Genomic DNA, 23,540 nt, shown 5'->3' with positions numbered 1-23,540 from the left:
CCTTTATACCCTTCCACCTTTGCCTCTTAGAATTAACTCCCCAGTTGGTTTTTATAGATAAGGTGGAGAATGACATCCCTATGCAGATTGCAATGACTGGGGACTGGGTCATTAATTCATCTATCCATTTGTGTACTCATCCGCCGCATATCTGTTCCCTGGGGTGTGCCAGCCAGTTTCCCAGAGTAGGCACTAGGGACACAGAAGTAAGACAGGAGGAACGGACGTGCAATTAGCCGACAGAAAGTATGACCACTGCTCCGTGGAAGGTCTGTGCAAAGCCAGTAAGAGCAGCCCTGTAGCCTGCCTTGAGAGTCACGGAGGGTGGTTATGTCTCCAAAAGGAGGGAGCATTAAGCTTCTCTCTTTCTTTCTCCCCCCAACACCCCACCCTGGCCCCCCAACAAAGGTTCTGGTGTCTGTTGAATCACAGTCTTGGGGGGAGGGGGAGCAGTGTGCTGGGCAAAGGGGGTCTAAGTTTGGCGCCACATAGGGTGATGTCTTGGGATGCTTTTCACTGCCTTGGGCCTTTGGCAAGCAGCTGCTCTGGCTTGGGAGGAAGGCTGGTCAAGCAAGAGTGGCTCTTGCCTTACATACGGTTTCTAGAGGGATCTACACGCCATAGCCGCCCCTAATCTCCTGCCATCTTGAAAACTGGGACGGGCGCCCAGCCAGCTGCCAGGCCTCACAGCAAACAGGCTTTCTCTCGCTCCGCCTCTAACGCTCTTGTGCTTGTCCTTCTCGCTGCTGCCGTGCTCAGGACTGCCTTCCCTCGCCGGCGGAGGGGTAAGAGCCCAACATGAGGTGGGCGCTTAGGGGGACAGAGGGAAGAGGCTGCTCTGCTTGCTTCGGCACCACTGTCCTGGCTGCTTGTGGCCCCGTGGGAGGGAGACTTTAGTGGGGTCCAGCCCAGCCCCCCCGCCCCCCAGGGGCCAGCGCTGAAGCTTGGAGCCAAAGCCTCAGGGTGGTATCGAGAGTTCCTCCACCCGGCCTTCTCTCGGCACCAGTATCTTCTATCCACCAGCCTCCTGGGATAAGTAGACGGCTCTGCTGAGGACAGGATTTGGGGGTGGGATTTGCCTCCAGTATCTATCCCCTGAGCTCCCGGCAGCTGAGATAACTTTGCCGGATCCGGTTTGCCCAGGAGCCTGGCGTTGGGGACAAAGTTCCACATGGAGACACAAGGCCTCTGTGTTGAGAGAGGCTCCTGGTGTTCTCACCAGTCTCTTTTCCAATTACAGATGTTTTAATAAAAATAAGGATGTTAGGAAAGCAAGCCGCCAAATAAATTAGGAGTCAGAGGTTCTCAGAGGGGTGCCATGTAGCAAGAGGTGGGGAGGACCTCGTCAGGCTCGTCCCAAGAGGGTAGGGGATGATAGTGCAGATCCGTCAACACTAGGGAGCCCTGTTAGGGGGTGGGCTTGCAGGACTCCCGCCTGGTCTTGTGGTGTTTGGAGGCAGTAACCCTGAGAAGGCTGCTGTGGTTGTCTTTCCAGACACAGGTTATGTCAGAGCGGTGGGGCTAGAGGGGTGGGGCCGGGTGACAGGAATGGGGGACCCAGGAAGCAAGGAGGAGCCCCACTTCATCGAAAGGTTCTCTGAATTTCAGGGCGAGAAAGGAGAGCCAGGTGTCATCCTGACTGGGGACATTCCTCTGGAACGGCTGCAGGGGAAAAAGGTAAGTGTGTCACCCGACCCTGAAGGCAGCCATCTGCGTCAGCATCCCAGGTTTGTTCTCGCCATGGACTGTGGCCCTCTGAATGACAAGTTCATGTCTCCCTGCTTTAGGGTGAACCTGGAGAGCACGGAGCCCCGGGACCAATGGTAAGCCGGTGTGCCTCTCGGCCGGGTCTGGCCTGGGGGCTGAAGGGTTCATCATACGTGGGCCCCGTTAGACTGAGTTGTCCCCGTTGTGAAAATAGAAAGGATGTGGCCTGATGTGTGTGGATTAGGGTAGGCTAATTGTAAGGCAATAGAAGTCTCCCTGGTTTAACACGGCGGAGGCGTGTTTCTCACTCCCGCCAAGTCCAGGGTGGTGGTTCCTTGGTGGGCCTCTCCCCTCCCCTCCAAGCCATGACTAGGGGGCCCAGGACGCTTCTATCCTGTGACTCCACCATCTGATGGCTTCAAGGCGACACTGGCATCTTCCAGCTGGCAGGCTGGGACTAGGGAGAGGGAAGAGGAAAGTGATGAACATCACCTCTAGTACACTCTACTGGCCAGAAAGAGCTCAGATGCTTGGGGCGGGATGGGGGAGGGTGAACTCAGAAGTGTGGTCGAGCTGTGTGTCCCGGAAGGTGAGGAGGCCGGGATGGTGCTGGATGGGTACCCCGTGCTCACCCAGCATTTCCCAGGGAGCCCCTCCAAGGAATCCCAGAGAGCCTCTCTGCTTTTCGGATTCTAGTTGTGGATCCACGGCTCCTTTGTCATGAGGTCTGGAGTGAGTCCACTTCTCTCTGGGCTTCTGTTTTCCCATCTGTAAGGGAAAGGTAGTGAATTAGTACTAGGTGATAAGATAGGGCTCTTCTCACCTTATGTGCTCTGGGAATCAGTAACCCATTTGGGCTGCAGAACGGTTTTGGAAACTGCCAGTTCCCTCCAGGATGAACTACAAGCCTCTCTTGTCATAGTCTCCACGCCCTCCACTAAAGAACAAGAGAATTGAGGTGTAGGACCCCCCACTGTGGCTCAGACACACTGACACTTCACGCCATCTCATTTCATCCTCAGCACTCTGAAAGGTGACTATAAGAATCCCCATTTTAGAGACCAGGACACTGAGGTCAAAGAGAGTGAGGAGCCTGCCATCTGTCACACAGCTTGTAAATGGTACACTGGGGATCTCGACCAAGCCTGTCACACTCTGTGTTCAGGGTTTTCCCACTGCCTCCAAGAAGCATTTCTTCAGAAGCATTTTGGCATGGAGATTTGCATCCAGGGTTTCTTCGGTTGAAGCTGGGCCTCAGGCCTGGGGAGAAATGACTCACAGACACATGTCTTTGGTGAATGAATGGCCCATTACCACCAAGGTGCATCCTTCAAATGCCCTTCTGAGCCCTTTGGTCCTTTAAGTCAGGCAGAATGGATTGCCCTGCAGAGGAGAAACTGTGGGTTAAGGCAGCCTGGGGGAGAATTGTGTTAACCACTGGTTAATCACTTACTAGCATCTGGTCCCGTGGGAAATAGGGTAGTTAGCAATGGTGGCCAGCAGGCTGCTGGGGATGGCTGCTTTGATGGTTCCTACTGAAGGCTGGTGTGAGCACAGCTTGCCAAGTACAGACCAGAAGGGAGCACCTCCTAATTTGCATAAAGGTGCCCTATAGGGCAGCCGTGGCCCTCGTGACCTGTACAGCTTACACTTCCTGTACAATTTCCCTAGAGCCATGTTGCTTATGGCTCATGGATCAGCATCATCAAGATCCCCTGGAAGCTTGTTAGAGAGGCGGAGCCTTGGGCTGCACCCCAGACCTCCTGGGTCTGCATTTTGACAAGATCCCAGGTGATGCCGGGCACACTGACATTTGAGAAGCTCTGCACTAGAACATACCACCAAGTGGCCTGTGCCCTGTGATTCCTTCCGTTCTTGGTTTTCTTTCATGAGGAGTAATGCGGGCTCAGTCCGTTATGTTCAGAGCGTGTTTCCGCTCAGCTTTATTTCCCAGTTTCCAGGGCGTGAACGTATATGTTAATGTCAGCAGGAAGAAGGGGCTTGGCTTAAACTAGGCATTCCCTTGGGAGACAGGGCAGACCCACCTACAGAAGTAGGAAGGGGCAGACTGGAGGTAGAGCCTGTTCTGGGAAGAGGTCGTGTGCATTGTGTGTCTCCTGGATGCCAGAAGGTGTGAGGGTTCCTGCAGGAGATTAGAACAGGGCTGTGTCTCTAGAAGCATGAAGACATAGAAAGCAAGCCCTGGAATGAATAAGGGTCCACAGGTCAAGGACTCCTCTGGAGAATCAGGGTGCTAGCCCAAGACTCTGGTCCTGAGAGGTAGGAGCAAGACAGAAGCCCAATCCTGGGGCAGGTTCTCAGGCTGGGCTGACATGAGGGATGAGGCAGGATTGCATTACTCCAGTTGGAGACATGTCCTGGGACCTAAGACCTAGAGCAAAGATCCAGCTTCTAAGCTACCCCTGTAGCCCACTACCTAGGGGCCAAGGTCCTGAGCTCCTGACCTCTTGCTCTTTCGTTAGCTCTAACTGAGAGGGTGGGGTTGGGAGTCTGGGATGGGGAGAGCCGACAGGAGCTCCAGGGGAGGTAAAGGGTAGAACAGGTGGTCCCAGACTAGAGCAGAGAGGCTGGGAGAAAGGGGACAGGCAGGTGGCTACTTCATAATTGTCCTGTCCTCCTTCCTCCCCTCAGTGATTCATCCTCACCCCTGCTCATGAAGGCAGGCCAGTGCCCCCCATTGCCTTGGCTCTTGACTTTCTGTTCTTTCTAATCTGGTAATTGTTTTGCCTCTAGGGGCCCAAAGGACCTCCTGGACACAAAGGAGAGTTTGGCCTTCCCGGACGACCTGTAGGTGTCGGTGTTCCTCAGACTGGACATGAGGGGCAGACACGTGGGCTGGGCTAGCTGCTGGGGAGTGGGTTAACTAAGGCATGACCTGTGGGTTTCAGGGTCGCCCGGGACTGAATGGCCTCAAGGGCGCCAAAGGAGACCGAGGGATCATGATGCCGGTGAGTGACGTGACCACTGTCCCAACCCTTCCCCCCAACCCCCTGTGGGATAGAGCCCTGAGTCCAGTACCCAAAGGAGGACCAAGAGTGTGCCAGGTCCAGCAAGTGGGGCTTGCAGAGAGAATCTTTTTAGGAGTGTTTTTCTCCTTCCTCCATTGCCTTTCAAAGATCCTTCAACCCCTCCCCGTCCCCCAGCTCACTCTCGGGAGGATCCCTGTCCCTGAAAGCACCTGAGTGGAATAGAAGCTTCCTTGTTCAGACCCAAGACAGAGATGGGAGAAAGCAATCCAGATGTGGTCAGGAAATCTGGTCTCCACCCCCAGTCTTCTGACCCTGGGGTAGTAATCTGTCTTCCCTCCATACCCAGTCCTGGGATTTCACACATCTCTAGGAGCTCAGGACGTGTTCGTGAGCTGCTATCAAAGCTAGGTCAGCTTCTTAGGCGGAAGCTCCCAAAAGGGCAGATATTGGGACGGCAGCAGGCTCCAGCGTCTACAATAAGGAAGTCAATGTTTATTGAGCACCTACTGCGTCCCACACTCTCTGCTAAGTCTCCTTTTGTTGGCGCCACACTGTCTCTCCTTTGAATGTGCGGAAATCAAGAATGCAGTTTTACTAAAGCTTGTGGGGACTGGCTCATGCTCGTCAAGCCGCTGCAGCTGCTAGGGAAAGCAGGCACTCATGCCTTCACTTAGGATAATGAGTGCGGCTTCTGAGCAGGCCAGACTCCTCATGCCTGTGGTCAGAACCTCGTCCCTCCTGCTGAGCAGTCCTGCTTCCGATCCACGCTCAAGAAATCTTTGTGTGGTGTTAAGGCCAGGCTGACCTGACTTTGAAAATAGCTGTGCTATTGAGGGAGAGTTTTACATACATTCTCCCCGGTACCGAGTCTGGTGAAGGACCCTCCCCACCCCTCCTGCCCCCGCTCCATACCAGGGTGTGCTGGTGGAGAGGTGGTGGGTTCTGTGTTGGCTGAGCCCCGCTCTGAGAGTCAGAATCTGAGTTCCGACTGTGGGGCCTTGAGCAGGTCACTTCCCCTCTCTGGGCCTCCATCTCCATTTGTAAACCAGGAAGACTGTCTCTTCTGCTGCCTCCCCCATGGGCTGCTATAAAGATGCCCTGGGGGTCCCGGAGGCAGTCGTGCTCTTGAGAAGTGTCAGGCCTACCTGTGGGAGAAGTTAACTTTAAGAGGACTCTTCTTTTCGAGGTGTGTCCCCAAATCCTGGAGGAAATATCCCACACCACCTCTGCACACAATACCCGGAACTCAGAAAAGGCCTTTCTTCTCCCCTCAGGGTCCACCTGGCTTACCTGGTCCTCCAGGTCCCCCGGGGCCTCCTGGAGCTGTGGTTAACATCAAAGGAGTAAGTTGAGTGGGGCAGGGGAGGGAGACCTTCAGCGGGGAACGGACCCTGCACTGGCCTAAGCTGGAATCGGGGGTCCTGATGGCCTCACTTCTGTTCTCACTTTGCACAGGCCGTCTTCCCCATACCAGTCCGGCCACACTGCAAAACGCCGGTAAGTAGTGTGGAGTCACTGCCTTACAGGCCAGACTGGGGCATAGAAAGCAACCTAGAGAAGGTGACTGGTCTTTGTCTTGAGCCCTTGCAGTCCAACAACATCCTCTTCAATATCTCCCATCGCCCCGAAGTAACTAGCTAGAAGCCTCTAGAAAACACACCGTGGCAATAAAACATACTGGGTCTTCTTAAGGTGCACATGCCGTCAGAGTGTTTCTTGTAATGCGATCAGGAAAGCAGTGTCTCGTTATTGTAACCACATCAGCTTCCTGCATGGAACCGCCCAGTAAGAAGGAAGACAAACCCCTTCAAAGTATGGGTGGGAAAATATAGCAATTCCAATCAGTGTTCTTTGCATTAGGAGCTGTGGGCTAAGACCTACAACTGAGTGTGTGCTGTCCCTTCCCAGCTGGGGAGCTGCATAGCACACAACCCAGAGCGGGGAGCGCTCCCGCCCACTCTGTAATGAGCCAGCAAAAACCGTGACTCAGACAAGCTCCCTGACTTGTCCAGGTCTGTGGTCCTAACAGAGCTAGGGTCATCCCTCGCGTTGCCTGGCCATCAGGCACCAGGTTTAGACACTGTGACTCCCAGGATTCAGGATTGTCAGAATGTCACCCGGCTAGGCAGTGGTACTGTCGCTGAGGTCTTCCCTGTTTGGGGAGGGTCCTGTTTCCATGGGGAAGACCAGGGAGAGAGGGCCTGTCCCCACACACAGGCATTAGTCACAGAACCATGTGTGATCACTTTCTCATTCATTCAACAAGTATTTCTTGAGGAGTTGCCCAGAGCCAAGTACTCTGCTGGGCCCTGGAGACACAGGGGTGAACTAGACAGGCGTGGCCTTCCTTCCTGGGAGCTTGCAAAAGGCAGTTTACAAAGATTCCTTGCAGTGGGTTCATAATTGGTGCTTACTGGGTGTGGTGGTGAGGCTTGGGTCAGAAGCTTTAAAATGACGCAGTCTGGCTGCGTGTTTGCCTAGACATCTGTCTGTGTCAAAACTTTGAGGCACACAAGTCTGCAGCCCAGGGCCTGGGAACTCTGGCCTAGAAGGCAGATGACAGGACCCACTAAGATGACCAAGGGGCCTGCTGGCTCCCAGATTTCCATGAGGACCACAGCAAGCCAGGTCATGTAATGGTGATGGCCTGAAGGGACACCTCCAAGAGATGGCTGTATCCCGCCTCCTTATCATACAGAAGGAGAGCCTGTTTGCTCTAGGGACCCCATGAGTTTGTACCCAAAGCCCCCCTCCACTAACACAGTTGCAGGTGTCAGTGGAACACCCATGGGGCAGCACTCGGCAAACTTGGAGATCATTGTAAATATGCTACTGCCGTCACCACGGCCTGTGCTAGAACCCTTTGCCGTAGCCATGGCCCCTGGGGTCATGAGGTCCCTGAAAAGAAACCAGCAATGAGCTCAGAGCATTTTTGATGAGTTTTTGATTTTACATTGCCTGGCCGGACACCATGGACTTTTCTGGACCAGCTCTCAAAATGGACACTTGGAAAAGAACGGCTCTCTGTCCACATCCATCATGCCTTAAGTCCCTTCTGCTTTCAGCCCCTTTCTGACACCACAGTGTCAGCCCACATTGGGAGTGGAGGACCCTATCGGTGTAGCCGCATGGCATCAGCTTCACACTGTAGTCTTCTTCCCTAGCTCCAAAGTGTTGTTTGTAAGGATTCCCATCTATACCCCCTGTTCTTCTCTTGGTGACCCCTGAGCAGCTGCTGACCCTCCATCCAAAAGCAGGAGGATCCCAGTACCAGAGGGGTCATTTTGATTCTATGTATCAACTGGCAAATGGTGAAGCTGGGTATTAAAAGCAGGGCCGCAGGTAGCTCTGTTTTATAGATGAGAAAATGCAGAAATCTGGGAATGAACTGTGAAGGAGTGATTATCTGGGCTAACTTGGGTGCCGGCCCCTGACTCGAAATGGGGAGTCTAGACTAGCCCTTGAAACAAATGCTAACCCCCCGTATTAATCGCTGCTCCCATCATCAGCTCCTATTCGTTATGTGCCTCCTTGATTCTGTCCCGCAGCAGAGCTCATGGCCGGCCCAGCCTTGTGACTGTGAACATCACTCACTCGGATGCTTAACCTCTCGCTTGAATTAGTCCTAAATCATAAGAAAGGAGGCTAAGGACACTCATAGTTGGCCACAATTTGTTATTTTGAAACTTTGTGCCTTCCCTTTGCAGAGTTGTCCGGCCAGTGAGTGTCCCCCAGGCCTATGATGCCCACCGCCCCCCACCCCCAGTTGAAGGCCTGGTTTGTCCTATGCAGTGAGGGCTGCAGGGGAGCTCAGAGTTTTGGGGGGCTCCAGAGCCCAAGAAGGGCCTGACTCTGTCACAGTGTGCCTTATGACCTTAACTCTCTTCCTCTCCAGGTTGATACCACACATCCTGGGAATTCAGAACTCATCACATTTCATGGTACAGTGTCCCTTCTTCACCTTATGGTTCTGTGGGACTTTTCCAGACTCTTGTAGCTCTGAAGAAGGTGGTCTCCACTCCCAGCGCTGGACCTGCGACTTATGGCTGGGAAGATCTACTTCTGACCTCCCCATCATTTAACAAAGGATTTCATACCTTCAATAGGCCTTTGTTTATTGAGTGGACTTTGCTAAAGGGGCTCAGTGTGAAAACTTGTCTCGGAAACATTTTCTATAGAATGAAGGTGATTTTCCATTGTTTTTTTTAAAAAACAAAACAGAACATATATGTGTTTGATGACAGGTGTTAAAGGAGAAAAAGGATCCTGGGGTCTTCCCGGCTCAAAAGGAGAAAAAGGCGACCAAGGGGCCCAGGGACCACCAGGTATTCCAACTATTGTTCTGGATCTTGCCTTGGATCTTTGTTCCTGAGAAATTCAATTGACTGAGCCAGAAAATAAGACACATTTTATTACCACACTGATAACAAGCTCCATGGAGTTCTAGAGAGACCCAGTCATGGGTCACACATACATACGATGGAACACTGTCAAGAGAGACCAGTTCCAATAATTCATGCTTCCTGTGTAAGACGAGGCCCAAAGAGGGCCAGGGACATGCCCAGGATCCCAAAGTATCCGGGTTGTGGGGCCCAGCCTAGGGGCCCCAGTCCAGTGGCTAATCTGTGAGCTAAACCAGTGTGAGGTCACTTCCACTAGGGAGTGATGATGGTTGCCAACTTGGAAACTTTTATTGGTTTATTTTAAAGATTATTTATTTGGGATGGGGGCATGCTAGCAGGGGAAGGGATAGAGAGAGAAGGAAAGCACAGAGCCCAGTGTGAAGCTCGATCTCACAACCCTGAGATCATAACCTGAGCTGAAATCAAGAACCAGACGCCCAACTGACTGAGTCATCCAGGTGCCCCTGAAGACTTTTATTTTGGAATCTCTGAGGTTATAGTTGTGAATTTTACACAGCATTTCCTTTTCAGGCCCTCCAGTAGATCCGGCTTACCTGAGACACTTTCTAAACAGCTTGAAGGTGAGTTTTTCTCTACCAGACATTTGGCCTGTGTTTCCAAGTGCTTGGCCTTAGGTCATAGACCGCTTCTTCTTACTCTTACTGAATGTTCTCGGCTTGCAGGGGGAGAATGGAGACCAGGGGGTCAAAGGAGAAAAAGGAGACTCTCACAGTGACTTCTCTGTGTCGGGGCCTCCAGGCCTGCCAGGAAGTCCCGGCTTGGTTGTGAGTAGTGACTTCTCCTCGCCATCTGCCTCAGTGAGCCCAGCCTACCCTGAAGGCCCCCAACAGGACCAGACAGTTGAAGAGTCAAGGGTCTGTCACAGCACCACAAGCTGGAGACAGGACTTGGGGATTGGCTTGCCTCCCTTGTATTTCTTTACTGATGGGGAGGTTGGCTGTGGCCCATGGAGGAAAGGGAGCAAGCTGTGGTCATATGCATTCTGGTAACATCCAAGGTCATTCACCACACTGCACGTCAACGGTGGAAAATTCACTCAACCCAAAGAGTTACTAATCGTGAACATATCAGATAATGAAGGTGGAAGGGAAGGGGAGGGAGATATTTTAGGAGGGGCAATTTGATTCTTCTGAAATGTCATCAAAGAAGGAAACACTAGATAGGTTCGGTCTTCTTAGGATGCCAAGTTTCCCCAGCTCACAGGAGAGAAATTCAGGTTATACCTCCAGTGAGATAATGACCAGATCATGACCCTCAGGAGCCCTAAGCAAACTCTGGTCCCAGAGCTCACCATGAGGGTGGACCCCGCAGAGCCAGAGGACCAGGGGTCCTCTTCCTCCTCTGCTGAGAATTGGCTTTGACATTGAACAAGCCCCATCCTCTCTCTGTGCCTGAGTTTCCCAATCTGTGAAATGCGAAGTTGGGGCCCTTCTGACTCCAGGGCTCTGTGGAGTTGGGCACGGTGCATGGACATGGACATGGACATGGAGCATGATGATTGGGCTGCTGTTCTCTAGGTCTTCTGCCAGAGCTGTGCCCGGCATGGAGGCTAATTACTGACTTTTTACCAACCTACAGAGACAGCTGGGGCCTCTAGAGAGAAATGCTGTGTTTTCTTTTCTGTTACTGTGCTCTTGCCTTGATAGGGCCAGAAAGGGGAGACTGTCGTCGGGCCCCAGGGACCCCCGGGGGCTCCTGGCCTGCCTGGGCCTCCTGGCTTTGGAAGACCTGGATCCCCTGGGCCACCAGGACCCCCAGGGCCACCAGGACCCCCAGCGATCCTTGGAGCAGGTTAGTACCGTGCATAGTGGTCTCTCATGCTTCCCTGCTGTTGTGCTCAGGGTCAGCTGCCCCAGCTGAGTGGCATGTCTGGGCCACACTGAGTGACAGAGAGCTATTTCCTGGACAGGCCTTTCTTTCTTCTCTCTTTTTTAAAACTGGTGTATAATTTACACGCCATAACATTTACCCATTCAAAGCGTACAGTTCAGTGATCTTTAATATATTCACAAGGTCGTGTCGCCATCTCCACCCTCTCATTCCAGAACGTTTTTATCATCCCCCAAAGACACCCTGCACCAATGAGCAGTCATTCTTGCCCTCTTCCCCCCCCCCCCCCCCCCCCACCCAGACCTGGGCATGTGAATGTGTACTTGCTATTGCTCTGGCTTGGCCTGCTCTGGGCCTGTCCTATCTGAGGACTCACACCCCCACATGGCTTTCTGTGTCTGGCTGCTTCCCCTCCGTGTGATGCCCTCCAGGCTCAGCCGTGCCGTAGCGTGCCCTAGCTCCTCCTTCCTCGCTCGGGCTGAGTGCCAGTCCACGGTGTGCACCTGCTACCTCCTGCTGCTGCGGTCCTCAGCTGCTGGACACCTGCGTTGTTTCTCCTTCTGGGCTATTGGGAATAATGCTGCTGGGAACATTCGCATACACATTCTTGGGTGGACGTATGTTTTCGAGTCTCCCAAGGGTATGCTGCTCGGCCTGGCCTTGCCGGGTGCCAGAGACACATGTTCACTCTGTTTAGCTTTTTGAGGACCTGCTGACCTGCTTTCCAAAGTGACCACCCCATTTCTGCAGCCCCTCCAGCAGCGCAGGCCAGCCCCGGTGTCTGCTTGCTGCCACCCACCCCTGTTAGTCTTCTACCTGTTTCATTCCAGACAGCGCCCGATGCCATGAACAGATAGCTTGCGGAGGTTTTTGTTCACCTTTCCCTAAAGCCTAGAGACGAGGAACACCTTTTCATGTGTGGGTGGGAACTTCTTGACTGCTTTGTCAATGCCCAGCTCTGAGGGGACTCGAGGACGAGTGTCGATTCAAACCTTCTATAAAACTCTCCCTATCCAGAGGTCCCTCACTCCCTCAAACAACAAACAGGTGAAGAAGAAGAAAATCTCCCTTTACTGAACATTCACCAAGCGCCAGCACTCCGCTTGTCACTCTCCTACATCATTTCATGGAATTCTTACAGAGCCCTTCAAGGAAAGTACGAGCATCTCCATTTCACAGATGAGGAAATTGAGCCCCACAAATGTTTCCAAGGTCGCACGGCTAATTAGGGGCACCGACAGGATGCAGTCCTAGATCAGCCTAGCTCTAAAGCCTGTGTTTGCCTCCCGGGCCCATGGTGGACCAGCAGCAGTCATACCATGAGTGTGTCAGTTTTGTTGTTTGTACCGGCACGAGCCATGTGTGATGGAAGGACCCCCGGGAAGGGACGTGTCAGGGACATCAGGGAGAACCTTACACAGGAGGTGGCTTTGGGATTGGGCTTTTGGGGTTTTTTGGCGACAAGTGACAGAAATGTACTCAAACTAGCTTAAGCAGAAGGGAAATTTATTGGACGTGAAAAAGGAGGTGAATCTTTCTTTGTGGGAGGGACCGGCCTACAGCGGGATCTCAGGCACAGCCAGAACCGGGGACTCGACCCCTGCAGAGGTTCTCTGGCCATCTCCTGTCTAGGCTTCTCTCTGTGCGCTAGCTTCACGTTTCTTCACCACAGACCACATCCCCTGCACGGTGGGAAATATGGTTACTGACAGCTCAGACTTTCCACCGTTCAGCTAGATATCTTGGCCTTCTTTCTCAGTTTTAGTCTGAAAGGTCCTGGGGTGGAGAAGGCCTAGGGAAGAATTCTGACGAACCTGGTCTGGCCCCGATGCCCAACTTCGGGCCAGTTACCTGTGGCCAGAAGGCGGGATCACGTGAGAACAGGATGGTGCCTTCTGAATCCAAATGGTGGGGGGGTCGGGGGGAGGGAAGATCTCAAAAGAAAGAGGAAGTGAGGATCCTCATCCCACGAAGAAAGTAGTTGCTGGGCAGATGAAACCAGAGGAGCCAACATAACCTTGGGGGACGAGCAGCAGTGGCAGCAGGAAGAAGGACACTACGGGACACAGGGAATCTGTTGTTCATAGCAGCTCTACGGGAGACGCTGCCTAGGGCTTCTCATTCCACTGACGAAGGACTGTGTCTCACCTAGTGCACGCCATCCCCAGGTACAATATGTCCTATCAATTAGCCCATTTAATCTTAGCAGCGACCCTGGGAGGGAGAGGAAATGGATATTATTATAAAACTCATTTCATGGATGAAGACACTGAGGCTCAGAGAGGTTAGGAGACTTGCTCAAGTCACAAATTGTAGTAAGGGCTTGGCTGGGATCCAAACCCGGGTCCTCCAACCTTCTCTTCGCCAGACATTCAGCATCTATGAAATGATTTTCAAGTCCTATGTCAGAACCACGGACTTCCTTGTCCCTGAGCAATCTCATAGGATAATTTTACTGGGAACTTGCCAAAACATCCTGAACTACCAAGAGCTTTGCAGATTTGGGGATGGGGGTGGGGGATGGGGTTTGGAGAGGTAGAAGGAGAGCATGGGCACGAGCATTTTTCTAGGGAAGAGGGCTCTGACTCTTCAAACACTGCGAACCTCTGGTTGGATGCTGTGTAGTTCGTGTAAAGCACATCCCTAGTTTCAATCTTTTTTCCGTTCTCACCACAGCCCAGGGAAGAGGAGAGGCTGGTTTATATTTCACAGGTGAGGAAGCAGGGGTTCAGAGGTACAGGGACCGACTGTAGGCCGGTCCCTCCCACAAAGAAAGATTCACCTCCTTTTTCACGTCCAGTGAATTTCCCTTCTGCTTAAGCTAGTTTGAGTACATTTCTGTCACTTGTCGCCAAAAAACCCCAAAAGCCCAATCCCAAAGTTTTTGGAAACTCCACTCAGACTGACCTATACAAACAACAGAAACAACGGGGATGCAGTCACTTACGAAACTGAGAAAGTCCTAGTGTGGCTTCACGCAGGGCTACGGTCAAGAATCCCAGCTCTCTCCCAAACCTGTCAGCATGGCGGAGTCCCAGGCTGGGCTCACGGCCCCCCAGCTGCACTTGCAAGGCTCAGGGCTCTTCAGTGCTCTGAATGGGGCTGTGAGGGCTCCCCTCAGTGACCCCAACGACACCTGAGGTGTTTTGCGGAGAGGGTGCCTTTTGGTAACTTCTCTTTTCTGCTTTGTCTTAGCTGTGGCCCTTCCAGGCCCTCCCGGCCCTCCAGGACAGCCAGGGCTTCCCGGATCCAGAAACCTGGTCAGTATTATTACCACTGCGCTTTTCTCTTTCTGCTCTGGCTGGGTTTCCTTAGAAGTTCAGCTATGGGGTGTAGGGGCTGGCACACCTTTTAGGTGAGAATTAGGTCTCCATGGCCATAGAATTGGTACAATTCCACGTAAAGAGGTTCTTTATGGTGTCTTTAGGTGACTTATCAAGTAAAAAGGGAAGAGAATACAAAATCATTTATGACTCTGATTCCACCCTTCTAATCTTTAATCGACTAAATGGTCACAAGAACCAATTCCATTACATCTAACACCAGAAGCATCAAAGTATCAACAGGATCACAGCAAGGCCCCTGCTGGTCAGATCTCCCCTGGGTCCTTGCTCCTTCTCTCTCTTCCCCGGGGACATCTCTCCTACATTCATTCCCCTGCACACCCTGGGCCCAGGGTGTAGCAAGCTCTCCAAGATGAGTACCATGCCCAGGAAGAGGGATGAACACCTCACAAGGAAGTCCGGAGTCCTGGGAATGCTCTGAGATCTTGGCTGGATTTTAGCTGGAAAATGTAGCTGTCAAAGGAAAAAAACCATCCAGCAGCTGACAGAATGTTGACATCTGGTGACTTTGGGGCATGTCTAATCCATTTTGATGCCCAAAGTCATGATTTTCAAGACTAGGTGAAAACTAAATTTTTATGCTCTTTGTCAGTCAAGATGAAAAATACAGACTCTCTTGGCCGATATTTCTCAGAGGTATGATGCCTCTCAGCAGGTTTTGGTAACTTTGGGGGCTGCTCCTGGAGTGGCCAAGATGGACAACTCATCTTTTTCTAGACGATTTCTAGACGGAGAAATTACAGATCCTTGTTACCTCTCATGTATTTAATATTACAAGTTTTTTGTTTAATTTTTTATTTTTATAAAAATAAAATTTAATTTTATTTAATTTTTACAATTTTACAATTTATTGTAACTGAAATCTAGTTAATTTTACAATCTTTTTTGCCCAACTGGGCAAAAAAGTTTCCAAACCTAAGTGGAATGGCCCATTGGCTTGCGTTTCTTATTCCAAATCAAAGCAAACTTGAACTCTTTAAGGACTAGCAGGAGTTGGGGCACCTGGGTGGCTCAGTGGGTTAAAGCCTCTGCCTTCAGCTCAGGTCATGATCCCAGAGTCCTGGGATCAAGGCCCACACTGAGCCCCGCATTGAGCCCCGCATCAGGCTCTCTGCTCGGCAGGGAGCCTGCTTCCCCCTTTCTCTCTCTGCCTGCCTCTCTGCCTACTTGTGATCTCTGTCTGTCAAATAAATGAGTAAAATCTTAAAAAAAAAAAAAAAGGACTAGCAGGAGTTAAGTACATTTAACAATGTCATGGCCACCAAGCTGTCACACAGATCCAAGTGGCAAAATGCACCCATGGTTTTGCCAATGCCAAGACCCAAGAAAGACAACCTTCTGTATAGTTTCTAACTGTCCTTGTTCCCCTAGAATATCATCTTCCTATTTTCTTTTATTCATTACAGTTCCAATTTGTGCTCTGAGCTAATTGGTGTTTTTGTTTCCTTATAAAGAATGTCCTTTGGCTATTAATGAAGTTACATATGTCTCAAAGGCACAAAGAGCCTTTCACTGGCTGTGAGGGGAATCCTGCCACCACTCTAGCGATAACGGCACTATTGGGAATGGAAAACTTTCTGACAGGTGACAGCATTTAGCTCCATGGATGACATGCTGCAGAAAGCACATCTGGTCATTGAAGGGACCTTCATCTACCTGAGGGACAGCACGGAGTTCTTCATTCGGGTCCGAGATGGTTGGAAGAAATTACAGGTTAATTCTTAAGCTTCCTTTTAACAAGCTGCCTGCAAATACCCTCTAAAAATAATAATCTACCCTCTGGAAATGCCATTTTTCTGTTTTGAAACTAGGCTGACACTCTCCGGTTGATGTTTCATTTTCAATGTATTATTTTTTTTAAGCTGGGAGAATTGATCCCCATTCCTGCCGACAGCCCGCCACCTCCCGCGCTCTCCAGCAATGTGAGTAGTTGCCCTGCCTTTCTTCTCACTCCTTTGCTCATCAGCATCCACGAAGTCCCCCTCGGTGTCCAGAACCAAGCTTTCCAACCTCTGCCCAGCCAGCTCTGCATGGTTTAGTCCTTGGCGGAAGCCCAGAAATTCCCAAATGCCAACAGAATGCTCTCACAGGAGAGCGGAGCAGGAACCGGACCCAGAGGGTGGAGACCTGCTATTTTCATGTCGTAGCTGAATCCTCTTGGGCAATGAGGGGCTTCCAACCCCTCTTGGTCTCAGTTTATTCCCCTGTGAAATGGTGGTTGGCATACGTGGTCTAGAAGAGCCCTTTACTTTCTGCACTCTGTGACATCTTTGCCTGGTAAGACCATCGGCAACTTCCATTGTCTGTTTTTTTGGCCCTACAGCAACCCCTTGAGGCACGTCTTGCCATCCCCACCCTGCCTTGCCAGAAACGGAGGCTCTGAGTTGAAGTGAATAAGTTGGTTCTAAGACACGGTCTTATGCTTCCTCAGTTCTGTGTTCTCTGTAAAATATTGGAGAATATCCCCTCCCTTCCTGAGGATCCTGTCTTCCTGGTTGGGGAAGGGGGGGCCGGGGGGAGGCATGAAACTCCTAAGAGTGTCCTGGAGACAATGACAGACGATGCAAAGCATCACAGTCACCCCTTGGTGTGCGCTGAGGATCAGACTGGATGCTTATTCGGGACCATTTGTTTTCCTCTTTTATGTGACAGCCACATCCGCCTCCGCTGATGCCGCCCTCAAGTGTCAGTTACGAGAGACCTGTTGTAAGTATGGTTCATGCTTTCTCCCCCCTGCAAGTGCTGGGTGTGTGTCTGCCACCGTGTACTCCCCAGCCCTGTGCCTGGAGCCCTTTCCCTCACCGCCCGAGATGCATAGAGACAAGCAGGGGGTGGGCAAACCAAAAACCAGAGAGTTACAATAGTTGGTAAGTCATTGAGGCAAGGCACACACTGGGTGCTGGGGGAACGAGGAACCTCAAAAAATTCTCCCTTCTTTATTAGAGGGAGCCCCTAAACTAAGACCTAAAGGAGAGTTGAGAGCAGGAGAGAGGCAGGCCGGTGGGAGAGACTGGGCGTATTCGAGGCAGAGGGGATTTGGAACAGAGGGAGGCAGGAGGAGGTACTGGGCATTTGTGGAACAGCAGGTACCCCGTCTGGCTGAAGAGGCAGGTTTTAAGGCAGAGAAGGGAGACGTTTAGTTTGCAGAGGGCAAGGGCCTGTAAGCAAAGCTAAGGGCTTTGACCTGTTCCAGTGGGCAATGAAGAGCTACTGAAGGGTAGCTTTTCTTCTAAACAAGAAAAGAATCTCTAAGATTGGCATTTCAGAGATTACCTTGGTTACCGTGTACACATGGTTTGGAAGGGACAGGCCCAGGAGCCCAAAGACAGTCAGGTGGCTTTTGTATTCCTTGAACCAGGATCACAGCGGTGAACACGTAGAAAAATAAGATTGGAGAGAAAATAAAAAGGCAGGAGTGACAGATTTGGTCCCCGGTACAGATATGGGACAGCAGGGATGAGGGTGATCAGAACGATGCCCAGGTTTCTGCTTGGATCGTCGAGGGTGCTGCTTTCCTTCTGGAGGGTCGTTGTGTTGCCAGAATGACAGCACTGACCCTTTTCCTTCAAGAGATTAAGTGAAGGTGTTTAGATCACTGCAGAAACCTCCTGATACTCTACAGCAGGAAGTACACCGTCCTGGGACTCCTGTGGGACTCCTGTCCCTGTTGTTCATCCACACCGGTACAGAGTGACTTCTGCAAGGCTCTCTCCTCTGCCACCTTTCCACCCCCATCCCAACACGCAGACATAGCTCACATCCACAAGCTCGCATGCCACTTTGGGTTATTGTGCCACTGACTTTGGTCCCAGCTCCAGGGGGTCTTGAACCTGGAGAGCCCGGTACCACCTCACTCGGTCCAGGGTCTGTGGAGAGGTCACCTGCAGGGGTCATCTTGGGCTCATTGCCCACTCCCAGCCGAATTGAAGAATGAGATTGAATGGCCTAAGGCCATGCCTTTTTAGCGAGGGTCCTGGGGCATTTTCAAAGAACAAGACCTGGATTCGCACCAGAAACGTGTTTCTTGGGGTGCTGCCACTCACCAGTCAAGACCCCCTCGGGGGCACGGTGAGTTGAGGTACCCATAGGATATGTGAATGGAGGCCGCCCAGAGGGAGTCAGATTGGGAGCCTGGTCTAGAGGTACGGACCTGGGAGTCTCCTGCCCAGCTGTGACCCGGGTGAGGAGGGCGGTAGGATTCCCAAAAGAGAGTGCGTGCACTGAGTAGGTTGGTGAGTGTAGAGCAAAAGCAGAAAGGAGCCGATGGAGGAATCCTGAGAACAAACAGAAGCCGTAGCCCGAGAGGAGGAAAGGATGCAGAGCAAGGTAGAAGCCAGCAGTGTCAGAAGCTGCCAAGAGGTCCATCCGAAGAACAAAACGGTGTCCTCCAAATTTAGAAGCCAGAGATGAGCATATCTGGGTCATGGAGGGATGCCAACGAGATTCCGATTGCTTGAGAGGACACGGGAGGTGAGATGAGGAAAGAGAGACGCGTGCGGAGGTCACCCTTCCGAAAGTTCGGCCACGAAGGGGAGAAGTTAGGGCAGCAGCTGAAGGATGTTTTAAAGTAGTATTTTATCAATTCTGAAGTCATGTGCATTTTGTAGAAAATCTGGGCAATAAATGAAAAGAATGGAGAAGGAAACAGTAAATCCCCAATAACTTTATCAAAACTACAGCCACTCCCCAGATCACCCTTTTAACATTTGATTGTTGGACCTGTCTTCATAAAAACAATAGCATGTTCATTATTAAAAATGTCCTGGCTCTTAGAGAAACACAGACATGAGGGCACAAAAGCCCCCAGTCTTGCCATCATTCCAGACAGTTCTTTCTGTATCTTTGTAAAAAAAAAAAGGTGGAGGTGGGTGGGATTAGAGGGATGCATGCACCTGTGCCCCTTCTCCAGGTGTCCCTTGGTATGGGGACGCCATCCTCTGGTGACTGCACTTGGGTATAGCCACGAGAAGCATGCTGGTTGGAAGGTTGCAGAACCCTAGGGCCTCGTCCCTCGGGTGCTGGTCCTCAGGTCGATGGGAGGGAGGAAGACAGAGCCTGTGTGTGAGGCTGGAAGTCCGGTGGCCTGAAAGTGGTCTTGGTGAGCGAGCAGTGGGCTGCAGCCATCTCCCTATCCTCAGGCTGGTGCTGGGAGGGCTGCGGGGAAAGCCTTGTCTCAGGTAGGGGGACAAAGGGTGTGTTTGACCTGGACCTCTATCCAGCTTGACGATGCAGGCAGAACCAGGGATGAAAAAACAGGAAGAAACTGGGAGGTGTGGCATGCATGATCTCTTCTCTTCAAAATGGGGAAGGAAAGGGGTGGCAAAACAGAGAAGAATGTCCCAAGAAGCGCAGGGGGGACTGCGTGGGACGGTCTGAATGTTGTGAGTGTGTGAATGGCGGCCGGACCCTTGATGAGTGGGAGAATGCCAACATGGTGACCCTTGATGTTGGGCCATGTAGAAGCTTGGTGCTGGGGACGTTAGGCCTGGAGAGGGAGCTCAGGCATGGGGAGAGAAGTGCTGACCACCTCCTGCCTCACCCCACAGGGCTCATTTCGTGTCTTTTGGTTTAAGACCTTTTGAAATATTTTTCTTTTCTGGGGACTTGGGCCAGCCCTCTCCAAGGTGACATTGAAGAGGGAGAGGGCCACTCCTGGACACATGCCACAGAATGTATTCCAGAGGGCACAGCACAAAGGCCGGGAGAGAGGGATGGGTTTGGGGAGAAAAAGTGTGGGAGAAAACAGACTATGGAAGGACTTTTGTTTTGGCTGCTGCCCAAGGTGGCAGGCATGCGAGGCTTGGGTTACTATGTGAGCCCTATTTTCTAAAAGGGTCTACCCGGCAGTCTTAGCAAGAAATGTCATGACTTTCTCCTTTCAGTGCCTTTCCCTCTGGACCCTCATGACCAGCCCCAACCTACTCGGGAAGTAGAGGAAAGGGCAAGGCCAGCCAGCTTGGTGGAGTTCTGGGATCCAGTACAAAAGCGGGCTTAAATCCCTCTTGGAAGCTGACCTAGAGCAGACCCAGGAGTCTCCAGCAGATGGCCTGCACCCTGGGTTCAGATTTCTTCAGATCTCTGAAGTGCTTGCTTTTGTTTTGTTTTCTGCTATATGGAGGACATGGTCACCATCTAGAGCGGGTCAGAGAGCTGAAGCCCAGTGCTTGGGCTCCGAGCTCCCTGCCCCAGAGAGGGTCAGGCCAGGGCTGGAAAGTCTCCCTCAGGCAGAGGCTGAGGGACACCACCTGTAGCGCCTTCCATACTGGGGAGTTCGGGGTCTTACCAGCAACCTGAGATGGGTATGCTGGTTGGAGTGGGCTTCTAACTTTTAACTCTCACTTGCTTTTCACAGCTGCACTTGGTTGCTCTGAACACGCCGTTTTCTGGGGACTTCCGAGCTGATTTTCAGTGCTTCCAGCAGGCCAGGGCTGCGGGGCTGTTGTCCACCTACCGGGCCTTCCTGTCCTCCCATCTGCAAGACCTCTCCACGGTTGTGAGGAAAGCAGAGAGATACAGCCTTCCAATAGTGAACCTCAAGGTAAGCATAAGTATTCTTCCCAGTGGCTCCTGGAGGCACTGGTCTCACAGCGACTGACATCGTCAGAGGCGTGCTGATTCCAGACACTGCCTGTCCCTGACTGGCTGTGTGCCTGGATGGGTCAGTTGAACCTCTCTGTGCCTCAGCTTCCTGACATTTACTGTGGTCCTTCCTGCTTAGATGGTACGACTCTCGGAGCAGGCAAGTACAAAGTGCTTTATGCCCATCATCTTAATAGACACTTCCAATAAAAAGGAGTTATTCTTTCCTCAGATAGTCATATGTGGAAACTGAGGCACAAAGGGAGAGAGGAATTTGCCGGAAATCACTAGAAACCAGAAGTTAGGTCCTTGACGCCCAGTTTGGGATTCCCAGTTCCAGAGAGGAACTGGTGAGCACTGGTCCCAGAGCAGAGCCCAACTGTCCTGCCCCCTACTTTGGTCCTCTCGGCACCTCCAAACTGCCCAAACCTGGCAGGTATTTCTCTGCCCCCTTTTGCTGGCAAGGCGGGGCCTTGTAGGGCCCCTGTTCCACCACGGCAATGGCCGGTTCCTTTAATTCCATGGAGGGACAGCTCTGTTACCGCTCACACGCAGCCTGGACCCTGACCTCTCACCGTATTTCCCGGTTGTTCTGAGACCTCCAAGGCCCTGTGACTTGCCGTGCTCCAATTTGGTACCTCCAGACCCCACACCTGGCTCTTTCCATCTCTTTCCCTGAGGTTCTGTTCTGCCATATTCGCCCACTCAGATGACCGGTATTCTTGGAATACAGAAACTGAAGGGAACTAGGCTCGTTCAGGAAAAAGAGTGAGAGGGTCATCTCCATACAGTGCAGATTGGCACAAGCCCTGGCACAACTCTGAAGTTCAGTATTTATGTAGAAAATTTTTAAAAAATAAAAATTAGTGGGGCATCTGAGTGGCTCAGTGTGTTGGGCCTCTGCCTTTGGCTCAGATCGTGGTCTCAGTGTCCTAGGATCGAGCCCTGCATCGGGCTCTCTGCTTGGCGGGGAGCCTTCTTCCCCCTCTCTCCCTCTGCCTGCCTCTCTGCCTAGTTGTGATCTCTGTCTCTATGTCAAATAAATAAATAAAATCTTTGGAAAAAAATTAGTAAAGACCTAAAACAACTATTTTTTTAAAGATTTTATTTATTTATTTGACAGACAGAGATCACAAGTAGGCAGAGAAGCAGGCAGAGAGAGAGAAAGGGAAGCAGGCTCCCGGCTGAGCAGAAAGCCCAACACGGGGCTCGATCCCAGAACTCTGAGATCATGACCTGAGCCGAAGGCAGAGGCTTAACCCACTGAGCCACCCAGGCGCCCCTAAAACACACTTTTGATGAGGAGGAAACTTTATATGCCTTTAGTAAGAGAAATTACCTTAATAAATAAACAATAAAAGCAAAAGGGTTCAAGGATGGATTGTAAAATCAAACCACAAACATTTCCTGAGTTCCCACTCTGTCCAGGCTCTGGGCCTGGGGCTGGTGGCTTTGGCATGGGGTGGCCTCTTGGCTTTAAAGAATGAATAAATAGGGCACCTGGGTGGCACACTTGTTAAGCCTCTGCCTGGGATCGAGCCCTGCATCGGGCTCCCCGCTCCATGGAAAGCCTGTTTCTCCCTCTCCCACTCCCCCTGCTGTGTTCCCTCTCTTGCTGTCTCTCTCTCTCTGTCAAATGAATAAATAAAATCTTTTAAAAAATGAATGAATAAATAGCTAGTCTACTAGCAGGCCCATAGCACAATAACTCCAATGAAGTATTTCTATCTCTACAGGGCCAAGTACTTTTCAACAATTGGGACACAATTTTTTCTGGCCACGGAGGTCAATTCAATACACATATTCCAATATACTCCTTTGATGGCCGAGACGTGATGACGGATCCTTCCTGGTAAGTCAGGGGCAAGCCTTCAAAGTATACAGAGTGACAGACAGTTCTAGGAGACATTCTAACAATGAGATGCTTTTACCGGCCACCCCTCTGGGCTGTTGCTAACACAGAGCCTTAGCCATGCGGCTGAAGGCCATAGAGAGAGCCCTGGTCTTATAGCCGGGAAACCTGAGACCAGTCCCTTAATAAGGGACCTTTCAAGTTTCCTCCACATTATGAGCCTCAGTGGCCTCACTGTGAAATGGACAAGATGATCATATCTATACCACAGGATTGCTATGAGCATAAAATGGTAAGTGTGAGAACGTCCGGCATGCTGCAGACACTCAGCAAATGGTAAGGAATGCTGTTCTTCGTGATCCTTTAACCCTGTGCTGTGAGCTGTGCTCTAATTCTTTGGAAATGGTGTGTGCTATTAAGATTAAGACAACTTGATTGGGTGCCAGTGTGGCTCAGTCGATTGAGTATCTGACTCTTAATTTTGGCTCAGATCTTGATCTCAGGGTCATGAGTTCAAGCCCCTCATTGGGCTCCACACAAGGCATGGAGCCTACTTTTAAAAAAAGAGAGAGATTAGAACAAGCTTGACAAAGCTTTCCTCAGTGTCTACCCTATGCCAGGCCCGATGCCCACCTGGAAGGCATAGTAATAAACCTTTACAAGGCTCACAGTCTACAGGGGAGGACAATCACCACCTAGCTACAGTTCTAGATGGAACACTGTAATTGTAAAATGGAGTAACGGGTATGATGATGGGAACACAGAGGAAGGATTTATCCTTATATGACAGTCAAGAAGGCTGCCTGTAAGAGGA

The 23,540-nt window shown here is 51.4% G+C and overlaps 1 protein-coding gene across 1 annotated transcript in view; it reads left to right on the top strand.

Annotated features, from left to right (window-relative positions):
- The window catches only part of COL15A1 (collagen type XV alpha 1 chain), a 101,130-nt gene that overhangs the window by 75,797 nt on the left and 1,793 nt on the right, over positions 1–23,540 (top strand). The window contains exons 24-40 of the mRNA XM_046023530.1: positions 1,609–1,677; positions 1,788–1,823; positions 4,462–4,515; positions 4,617–4,676; positions 5,972–6,040; positions 6,153–6,194; positions 8,593–8,638; positions 8,942–9,022; positions 9,632–9,681; positions 9,784–9,885; positions 10,768–10,912; positions 14,147–14,211; positions 15,880–16,008; positions 16,158–16,217; positions 16,948–17,001; positions 20,648–20,833; positions 22,611–22,726. Coding sequence (XP_045879486.1) covers positions 1,609–1,677; positions 1,788–1,823; positions 4,462–4,515; positions 4,617–4,676; positions 5,972–6,040; positions 6,153–6,194; positions 8,593–8,638; positions 8,942–9,022; positions 9,632–9,681; positions 9,784–9,885; positions 10,768–10,912; positions 14,147–14,211; positions 15,880–16,008; positions 16,158–16,217; positions 16,948–17,001; positions 20,648–20,833; positions 22,611–22,726 — 1,364 coding nt within the window. The remainder of the gene's footprint in view (positions 1–1,608; positions 1,678–1,787; positions 1,824–4,461; positions 4,516–4,616; positions 4,677–5,971; positions 6,041–6,152; positions 6,195–8,592; positions 8,639–8,941; positions 9,023–9,631; positions 9,682–9,783; positions 9,886–10,767; positions 10,913–14,146; positions 14,212–15,879; positions 16,009–16,157; positions 16,218–16,947; positions 17,002–20,647; positions 20,834–22,610; positions 22,727–23,540) is intronic.

Source organism: Meles meles, chromosome 11, assembly GCF_922984935.1.
Source record: "Meles meles chromosome 11, mMelMel3.1 paternal haplotype, whole genome shotgun sequence".
Lineage (NCBI taxonomy): Eukaryota > Metazoa > Chordata > Mammalia > Carnivora > Mustelidae > Meles > Meles meles.
This window is presented reverse-complemented; position numbering and strand designations above follow the sequence as displayed.